Source organism: Mus pahari, chromosome 4, assembly GCF_900095145.1.
Source record: "Mus pahari chromosome 4, PAHARI_EIJ_v1.1, whole genome shotgun sequence".
NCBI lineage: Eukaryota > Metazoa > Chordata > Mammalia > Rodentia > Muridae > Mus > Mus pahari.
Genome location: NC_034593.1, coordinates 94,509,665 through 94,519,376, shown reverse-complemented (window position 1 = coordinate 94,519,376; position 9,712 = coordinate 94,509,665). Strand labels below are relative to the sequence as shown.

Genomic DNA, 9,712 nt, shown 5'->3' with positions numbered 1-9,712 from the left:
CATTGGCCTGGTCTTGCTTCCTGTGCCCCCAAGATGACCCTCCAGGAGGGTATCTACCCGGAGCCACGCCCCTTCATAGCTGCTTAGCGGGAGGAAACCCGATGGACTAGGAAGCCACCCATAGGCGGCTATGTTTAGCCAATGGTCCAGACCACTCCCCTCACCCACCCAGGCAGTCAGCCAAACATGACCTCATCCTTTACTAGACTCCACCCTGTCCCCTGCTGCCTCCGCCCCCAGCCCTGCCTCTGCAGACTGGGGCCCAGCCTAGCCAGCAACTTGGAAATGAAGAGGAAAAGATGGGACTCCAGGCTCGCAGCCAAGGTAGGCCAGTAAAGACAGGAAGCTGCCACACACGGTGCAACCTTTGACCTTTATTCATGTCCTGCCCTCCCCACAAGTCAAGTCAAATACAAGGCTACTACCCAAAGCAGAAACCCCAGTTCCTACCCTAGATTCCTCCTGTGAGCCAAAAATATATAAAGTGCTGGTGTGTAATATGGGGAAGGCCAGAGGGACTAAGAGCCCCACCCCCGGACCACCGCATCGGGAGGAGGAGCCCTGCTCAGGAAGGGCAGGGCACCAGCCCGGTTCCCAGAGGCAGGGAGGAAGGGCCTAGCAGCCCCCACTTGGGGCTGGGAAACTCATGCAGTCCTGGGCAGAAAGGAACCAAAAAAGAAACTGGCAGCACGGAGTCCTACAAGGATGGCGTGGGAGAGCGTAACCTGTGCCCCTGTGAAGGGAAGGGTGGGAGGGCTGAGGAGGCTTTGGGGAATTCAGAGAATGGGACAGCCCCTCCGGCGCTTATTCTTCCGGACCTGTAGGCCCGCGCGAGTGGCCATCTCAAATACCTCCCGAACCCCTTCCTTAGTCTTGGCTGAGCACTCGAGGTAGCCAAAGGCACTGATCCTGTTTGCCATGTCCCGGCCTTCCTCAGATCGAACCGGCTCCTGATAAAACAAGACACAGGGTCAAAAGAAGGGGTAACTGAGCATCCTCCAGACTGGCCCTGCAGAACTCCTAGGTCCAACTACCAGGACCAGTTTCTGGGCTGGGGACATAAGACCCAGGTTGTCATTTCAGAATTCTGACTGTCCTGTCTTCCCGCCCAGCCTTACCCCTACAGTACCCATTCCTCCCCTGAACAAGTGCCTGCTGCCCATCCTCCTTTTCTAGTCTGGTGGTTCTCAGCCTTCTAGTGCTGTAACACAGTTCCTCATGTTGTGGGGAAACCCCCCCCCAACTATAAAATCATTTTTGTTGCTACCTCATAACTGTAGTTTTGCTACTGTTATGGATCATGATGTAAATACCTAATATGCAGGATATCTAACATGCAGCCCCAAAGGGGTCATGACCCACAGGCTGAGACTCTCTGCTCTGTCTATACTACATAGCTACCAGAATACTTTTACTAACAGAAACGACATCTGCTCCCACCTAAAGCCTTAATTAGCTTCCCAAGATAGCCTACCTTCTTACCTTCCTCTAAGTAAAACAGCCCACTGGCTAGAGTCATTTAGCAAGTCTTTGAGTACTCACCCCTCTGAGCCTTCTCCCAGCCATGTATAATGCCTTCCCTCCCCAGGGAACTCTTAACACACAGCCCCCACACCCTCGGGCAAGTTGCTTCTCTGATACTTCAGTTACTTGGGGACCCTTCTAGTTCCTCCCAACATTCGGACAGGACATCACAGTCCTGCTAACACTGGCTATCAGCTGTTTGCATCTCGGCTGGGAAACTTGCCTCACCACCAGCACCGCCCCACCCACCTGTTTCATCTTGGCCAGCTCTCTCCTGGTATGCTCATCTTGCCTCAGGTCCTTTTTATTCCCCACTAGGATGATGGGCACATTGGGACAAAAGTGCTTCACCTCTGGGGTCCACTTCTCAGGAATGTTTTCTGCAGAGATATCACCAAAACATGTAGATGTGTCCACTTCTACTTAGCAACAGAAGCTAGGTCTTCTGTAGCAGTCCTGGAGTCTACTGAACAGCTCAAAGCCCCTTGCAGTGAACACCCCTCACCCCGAGGGCTACTGTCTCCATAGCAAAGGAGACTTGCAGGATCTACATGCTCCCAAGATTCCTCCAAAGCCTTACCCAAACTGTCGGGACTGTCAATGGAGAAACACATGAGGATGACATCAGTGTCCGGGTAGGAGAGAGGCCGCAGGCGATCGTAGTCTTCTTGCCCTGCTGTGTCCCACAGAGCCAGTTCCACCTGACACACAAGGCTATTGAGCTTGAGCAGCTAGCCCGAGGGCCCCAACCCTACCACCCTGAGGCCCTTTGAAACCACTCGTCCTGTAAACTAGCAGAACACCTTACTGTAAACTAGCAGAACACCTTACTGCTCGCTCTGTGCTGGGTTGTACTGATCAGTCACAAGACCAATGGTCCACTTCTCTGAAATCTAAGATGGGTTTGATCTTTGTGTGGTAGGAGCTGCCACTGTCGGCCACATTAGTTCTTAGGGCAACCCTTTGCGGGAGGTCTTGCCCTCATTCACATTTTGCACTGGGGAGAAGTTAAGCCCAGAGGCAAAAGGGACTTGGCTCAGATTCCAGAGCCAGTATGTGGTCCAACCAGATCATACACCCAGGTTGTCTACAGCTCCGGTGTCACTTCCTAACTTCTGCAGGTTCCAGCAGGGAAATAGATGGAGGTGGGTGGTAAAGAAGGACATCTACGGGCCCAGTGTGACTGGGGGAACAGGCTTCCCAGTCGGGAAAGCAAGAAATTCATGGCCTTCACCTGCTTGCCGTCCACTTCGATGTCGGCTATGTAGTTTTCAAAGACGGTAGGCACGTAGACCTCTGGAAACTGATCTTTGCTGAAGACAATGAGGAGGCAGGTCTTCCCACAGGCACCATCACCCACAATCACCAGCTTCTTTCGGATCGCAGCCATGGCTGAAACTGGCAGGCAGGAGGCAGTGGGGATTGGAGGAGGGGAAAGCCAGGAAATCCAAAAACACTTATCTAGCCACCCACCCCTCAAGCTTGCCTAGAAACCACAGCATCCAGCCCTGGAAGGGAATGGGGGTTGCTAAGGCCTGTTCTTGCCAAGAACCAATCCTGCAGGCAGAAGACCTTGGAATGCTGGTTGGGACAGGTCTAGATGCATTAGAATTGATCAGGAGGAGGAATGCAGGACCCAGAACATCTGAGAAGTGCTCTGGTGTGGCCTCCTAAAGACCTAGATTTAGCTGCCTTGCCTTCCAGTTTTGTTAGGAGGATTTTTGACAGTATTAATAATAACTAGATGCAAAGTAGAATAGATTGTCCCATAGCAGTCATGCCTGCCTGGACACACACACACACACACCAGCCAGCTACAAGTATTGGGAGAAAGCAGGGAACACTTGTAGAGCCCCTAGGTGTTTGTCTGTCCCTGGACATGCACATACTTCGTTAGGTATTTTGAGAAAAAATAAATCTTCATCTCTCTAGCTGCCTGTTAGGTGGATGGTGACCTTCCCATTTGAAAACAAAAAACTCTTTATTGGCGGAGGCACATATGCATGTGGTGGTCAAAGAACAACTTTGTAGTCAGTCTACCATTGCATGGGGTCCTGGGATCAAACTCAGGTGATCAGGCTTGCTTTGCAAGCACCACGCCCACTGAGCCTTTCCCGGTCCCCAGGCCTTCCTGACATAAGCAGGAAACAGGCTCAGTGAGGTTTAGAGTACAGGGACAGCTCTCAAAGCAGGACTTTGTGATGCCATCTGTCTTGCCTCCATGGCACTTCACAGGTGAGAGCAGAAGTGGAGAAGCTAAGCCAGAGGCCAGTGCAAGCAGTAGGCTGGCTTCCCTGACCCACCCCCTTCCCTTCCCCAAAGTCTCAAGTCACACAAAGAAGGCTCAGTCCTGGCAGCCTGTGCCGCTGCCTCCCCTCACCCCTCCCGTCCCCTTTCCTGGGCCTGGCAGCGACACTCAGTCACTCAGCCCCTGACAGGGGACAATGACCACACTGTGGGGAGCCACGTATCTATCACAGCCTTGCTGTGACGGAGCTAAACCCACTCGGGAATCACCTCCACCCACTCTCTGGAACAGCCCCTTCCTCCTTGTGACCAGGTGACCCTTAGGCCCTGCAGACACCTCCCTGTGACTCAAGGTAAGGAAGGAGTCAGCTTCTCAGAGTTTATATGTGTCCTACACCCCAGCACGCCTGAACGAGCAGTTCAGACCACAGGGAGCTGACCAGGTCAGTGAGGTCTCCAGACCTACACAGCCTGGCATGGATCCTGCCAGGCAGAGTAGAGATGAAGCGAAGGGCCGGCCGTGGGGGAGGGGACCAGAGCCTGGGCTGGGAGGAGCCTCAAAAGAAAGGACTAGTGAGGATCAGGCTAAGCTTTTGACCAGGCAGGGAGCAGTTAAGAAGGGCACAGTAACCTGAGCTCAGACCCAAACTTGGCTTTTCCTTTCAGTCCCATATCCTGTCTGGCTCCGCTGAGTTCCTCAGCTCCCACCACCTCAAACCCTGGCCTGTGCCTGCCTTTTAGGAAGCAGGGTACTCCAGCCCCAGACTCCCCCGGGTGGTTCCTCCCTCCCCTACACCTACACACACACACACACACACACACACAAAACTGGGATGTGAGGAAAGAGGACATGAGTCACAGAGAATTTATAGGAGTTGCGTATGCACAGCCACACTTACCACCCCCCCACCACCTCCAGGGGCTTTCCCTGGTACCCCCGAAAGAATGGGAAGAAGGCATTCACTATGCTGCATAGCTCCTTCAAAAATGAGGTAACCCACAGGATTTCCTCCAACTCCCCCACCTACTCCCATTAATTCAACCAGTCTAGCTGTACACAGGCTGGCTGGGACAGCCCCAAGCCAGGGTGGGCAGTGTGGATGAAGTGTGATCACTACAACACTAAACACTAGTCACATCCCCATTCTTGTGCCATGGCTGTCCCACAGCAGCAAGGCGGCTGAGCATTTGATGGTGAGAGGCAGAGGCCGGAACTTCGTGGCTGGGTTAGAGCCCCCAGCTCCGAAGATTTTGCATCTAGGCTCTGCTTAGGCCGGAATAATTGGGGACTCAGGCCAAGCTGGGACATTAGGCCGAAGGCCAACATGGCATGGATGGTCTGGCTAACACTCCTTTTGAAAGGCGGCTCCAGAGGAACTGCCCCACTAACCCTAAGAGAACGAAAACGTCACCCAGGGCCTGGAGAGGGATCTGGAACTTCTGGGATCTTCCCTAGGACAAGCCACTAGCCCTCCTTATTCTCTTGATTTCTCAAGTAATCCAACAGGCCTTTGTACTCTGCTCCCTGAGAGCTAGGCGAGGGACTCACTCTTCGGGCAACACCTTTTCCTTAACTTTAAAGCCAGAAGTGAAGGAAGAGCTGGGCTCCAGCTTTCAGCCCAACTCCCAAACTTCCCAAAAGGGTAGGAGGAAGAGTTGGGGATTGGGGTGTTTTGTCCCCCCCCCCCCAACTCTCAGACATATATACACAACACAGGAGCGGGATCTTTCCTAGTCTTCTCAACCTCTCAGCTCAGATCAGCTCCAAAACCCGTCTAGGGCGGCGTCCGGACCCGCCAAGCAGTAGCAGCCACCAATGGTCACATCCCACCCCTATTCCCGCCATTCCCCATCCCAGGCTAGAACTCCCACCCCTAGCCAGCCTGAGGCCCTGTTTCTTACTCCCCGCCCGGAACTGGAGCGTCTGGGTTGAGTCGCTCACGGAGATCCAAGTGTGTCCCTGGCCCAGCTAGGGAGGTCCGGAAAGGCAAGACTCGGAAAGGGAAGGGCTCTGGGCTCTGCTGGTTCGAGAGCTCGGGAGGCGAGAGCGCCTGGCCCGCAGCTTAGGGAGCTCTCTCTTGCCTGGCCGGGAACCCACTCCTGAGCCGCTCACGGAGCGATCCGGGAATCGGGAAAGTGCTCTCCTCCGAGGTCAGTTCCCACGACGCCGCGCCACCCACCAGCTGGGGCCCCAGTACCTTGGGCTCCACCGCCTCCAGCTGCGCGGCCGGTGCCGGAGGCTGAGACTGACCCGGGCCCCGCCCCACACTCCAGCACCGCTCCGGGGCGGGTCCATCAAGGGGAGGGGGGTCGACGGGGGCGGCCCTTAGCTTGGCCCGCCTCCGCTCCGGGCCCCGGGCGGCCGCAGGTCACCCCAGCAGAGGACCCGGCAAGGGGCGTGGGGCTGGAGCTGGAGGGACCGTGCCCGGAGATGTCTGGATTGCTGGGATGGTGTGCGGGCGGGTGGGACCCCAGATAACTAGGCCTCTGCCCCACTTCCAACCCGTGGGAGGCGGACCCTCTTCGGGAAAGTTGAGCGGCTCCCAGGGTGGGGTCAGCGAGGGCCACTGCTGCCCTCGCGTGGCCAACCAGATCTCGAAGCTCCAGTATCTCCTACACCCTATCCGTGACCGAGGGGATGGGTTATACAGAAGCTGCCCTTAAGTGCAACGTGACGACGCTGTCCAGAGCCTTGGAGGCCTTTTGTGATCTGCAGTCCCCAATCACCATCGCCTTACAAGTCCCTTCCTTCCTTCGCTGGGAATTTCCCGACGTCCTGTAAGAGCACACTCCTGGAAGTGCTTCCGTGTCCTCAGCTGGAAACTGACCTCACACTCCTATTGTATTGTTGTGCTGTTGATCCCAATCTGACATGTTACTTAGCTGATCGTGTATCTCCTTCCTTATAAAAGGCCAAAGCAGTGGGTGTATAAGGAAATCTACCAATGTTTTGTTTGCAAGTGCTGGATACTTTAAACATACAGGTCTCTAACTGTGGAATAAGTTCACCCCTTCCCTTTTGCCTGTCAAGAAAATGAAGCCCAGAGAAGTGGTTTCTCCACTATTTGTGACAGCAGGAATTTACAGTGAGGTGGGAGCCACGATGACACACAAGAAGCAAAGGCAGATGGATCTCTATGAGTTAGTTCCCAGGCCATCCTGGGCTACATTGAGAGAACCTGTTGCAAAAACTAAATCAGTCAAATTTATAGTCAGGCCTGTGAGGCCCCCAGGCAGGTGCTGCCTGCTCCCCCTCCTGCTTCCCCTCTGTACCATTCAACCAACCTCTGCTCACCATAGGTGTCAACAAGGATTCCCCAGAATAAATGTATGTCCTATGGAGTCTACTGCAGGTGCAGCTGGGCTGGTGGCTCATGCCTGTAATCTCAGCACTCGAGCCGAGGGAACAGAGTTACCACAAATTCCAGGCCAGCATGGACTGTGGAGTGAAGCCGTCTCAAATCCAGGCAGACACATACATAGATACTCCCTCGGGATTGGAAGCATAGACCATACATTTGATAAATCATGTAACTGAGGTGAAGAGCGCTCTGTACTAACCTTGAAACTCTACCTTCAGATAACTTACAGTCTAGCCCAGCAGTGGTGGTGCCTTTAATCCCAGCACTTGAGAGACCAAAGCAGGAGGGTCTCTATGAGTTTGATGCCTCCCTAGTGTCCTAAAACTACAGAGCTAGTTTTAGGACAGCCAAGGCTACACAAAGAAACCCTATCTTGAACAAAACATAAATAAAAATAAGCAAACAAACTTACAGTCTAAATGAACACACAATCGCACATAGCTAACAGTTCTTAAAGCTTTATTACATGAACCTTGCCCTCCCCCACCCATACCATGTTTAGTTCTTACGAGGCATTATTGTTATCTGCAGTTTAATGAGGCATGGAGACTCAGAGAAGTTAGTTTTTGGAGGTTAAACCACTCAGACTTAAGAGTCCCTGCTCTTGGAGCTGGAGAGATTGCTCATGGTTAAAAGTATTGGCTGCTCTTATAGAGGACCTTAGTTTAATTCCCAGCACCCACATGGCAGTTCACAACTGTCTATAACTCCAGTTCCAAGGAGTTTCAGTTCCAACACCCTCATACAGACACACGTGCAGGCAAAACACCAATGCACATGAAACTAAAAATAAATTTAAAAAATAAAAATAGAGTCCCTGCTCTTAATAGCTACTTCCCATTGGCTCCTCCTACAGACAGTTATAATCCTGGAGGGAACTGCCTTGGCAGCATCCAGGGACTATAGGGTACTCAGTCCTGGAGAGCAAATGAAATAGACGAGAAAAGGTAGTGTGGGATATAAACTAAGTTGGAGCTATGACAAGCCAGAGTCTGGAGGCAGGAGGTTGGTTGAGCTAGAGAAGCAGTAACTGGATCACATTATGAAGGTTCTGACATGCCATGTTCAGGACTTTAACCTTAGTTCTGTTCTGGGCCTAACAATGAGTCTCTGAAGTTAGGAAGTTGGTGTAAAAAAGGGCTAATGTGGTGATGAGGAAGGCAGAAAAGAAATAAAGGTAAATATGAAAGATCTTTAAATAATCAACAGTATAGTCACACATTCCTTAATAGAGATGTTATAAGGAGTGTTGCTAGGGAATTTCATCATTGTGTAAATAGCAGTAAGTGTACTCACACAAACCGAGATGGTCCAACCTAGGACACAGCTCGGCTACATTGTATATACCATCATATAGACAGCTGATTTCCTGAAACATTACATAGACTGCATGACTGAAGTAGCAGAGAACTGTGAAGACACATAAGCCAGGTGTGATCAACTGCTGGATTACTAACTTGAGCAGCCATGATGGTACCCACTGAAAGGATGAAACACGAGAATTATTTATGGGGGAAACGGTGAATTCAGTTTAAGGTGTGTGGAAGCGACAGAGTTCCGTGGAGGAGAGGGCTGGCATTGTGTGGGCTCAAAGCTCAACAAGGTTTGGGCTAGACACCCAGGCTTGGCAGACATCGACAGATGGCAAGTATGTGGAGTGGGAAAGGGGGACAGCAGGACAATCTGGGCAAGCCACACTCCTAAGGAACACTCTTTAGGAGTGTTCTGGTGCTCTTTCCATCGCCCACTTTTCAGGGTCTGGTCAAAGCAAATAATGACACACAACGTTTATCCATCTGGTTTATTTGCCAGTTGCTGTAACTTTGGACCTAGCGGGCATCCCTTTGTTCAAATGGCCACTCTCGAGTCAGGGACACAACTTCCATGTTTGGGCAGGAGAAGGGTGATAGTGGAGAGGCTGGTATGGCAGTGAGAAGGATGGGGCTGAGCCCATCAGGAGTAACTGCTGCCTGGCCCTCCCAGGGGGATGACGAAGACCGAGATGTCATCCCCGGAACCCAGCTTGTTGTTTGGGAGACGCCAGCCACGGTCCCGGGGGATTCCCCGGGCCCCCAGGACCAGAGCTTGGGCCAGAGCTGTATACCTGCCAGGAGTACATGTGTACATTCATGTACCAATACGTATATGAGAAGACAGATACACAGGCCCACATGTGGGTCTCTGGGCTTCGTTTCCCTTTGCCCCTTCCTTCACCAGGACTACCCCCCCAACACCTTGCCAGGCAACCCCCTACCTGCTGGGGTCATTGGGCTCATAAGATGACAGCACCCTGTCCACAGTGGCAGCTACCTCAGAGTCACTGGTCACATCCCACAAGCCATCTGTTCCCAGGACCAGCACATCATCTGGACAGTGCTCATACTGTGTCAGATCATACACTCGCACCTGGCAGGCAGAGAAAGAGAGGGCAGGAGGTGTTCAGGAGGAAAGGAGGTGGGAGCCTCCTGAAGGAAAGAGGGGGCAGGAGGTGTTCAGGAGGAAAGGAGGTGGGAGCCTCCTGAAGGAAAGAGAGGGCTGGAGGTGTTCAGGAGGAAAGGAGGTGGGAGCCTCCTGAAGGA

General features: G+C 52.7%; 2 protein-coding genes across 3 annotated transcripts in view; both read right to left on the bottom strand.

Annotated features, from left to right (window-relative positions):
- Window positions 1-354: 354 nt before the first annotated feature.
- Window positions 355-6,067, bottom strand: Rhoc (ras homolog family member C). 2 transcript variants are annotated; one of them, XM_021195862.2, is made up of 5 exons: window positions 5,970-6,067; window positions 2,759-2,922; window positions 2,105-2,225; window positions 1,774-1,904; window positions 355-950 (listed from the first exon to the last, which is right to left on the bottom strand). In XM_021195862.2, exons 2-5 carry the CDS (start codon window positions 2,912-2,914, stop codon window positions 777-779), a joined length of 582 nt encoding a protein of 193 aa, XP_021051521.1. In that variant the 5' UTR covers window positions 2,915-2,922; window positions 5,970-6,067; the 3' UTR covers window positions 355-776. The 2 variants fall into 2 exon arrangements, with proteins under 2 accessions (XP_021051521.1, XP_029393931.1); XM_029538071.1 differs by lacking the exon at window positions 5,970-6,067 and adding an exon at window positions 5,674-5,945.
- Window positions 6,068-8,917: 2,850 nt separating this feature from the next.
- The window catches only part of Ppm1j (protein phosphatase, Mg2+/Mn2+ dependent 1J), a 5,761-nt gene continuing 4,966 nt past the window's right edge, over window positions 8,918-9,712 (bottom strand). The window contains exons 9-10 of the mRNA XM_021196490.1: window positions 9,388-9,539; window positions 8,918-9,237 (exon numbers count right to left, since the gene is read on the bottom strand). Of these exons, the coding sequence (XP_021052149.1) occupies window positions 9,087-9,237; window positions 9,388-9,539 (303 nt within the window). The 3' untranslated portion in view covers window positions 8,918-9,086. The remainder of the gene's footprint in view (window positions 9,238-9,387; window positions 9,540-9,712) is intronic.

Bases quoted from the DNA above. Each gene is read 5' to 3' on its own strand.
- Rhoc (XM_021195862.2), bottom strand. From the start codon at position 2,914: ATGGCTGCGATCCGAAAGAAGCTGGTGATTGTGGGTGATGGTGCCTGT. The intron at 1,905-2,104 runs GTAAGGCTTTGG...ATATCTCTGCAG, and splicing joins TGACAGTCCCGACAGTTTGG to AAAACATTCCTGAGAAGTGG. The intron at 951-1,773 runs GTGGGTGGGGCG...TTGTTTTATCAG, and splicing joins AGCTGGCCAAGATGAAACAG to GAGCCGGTTCGATCTGAGGA.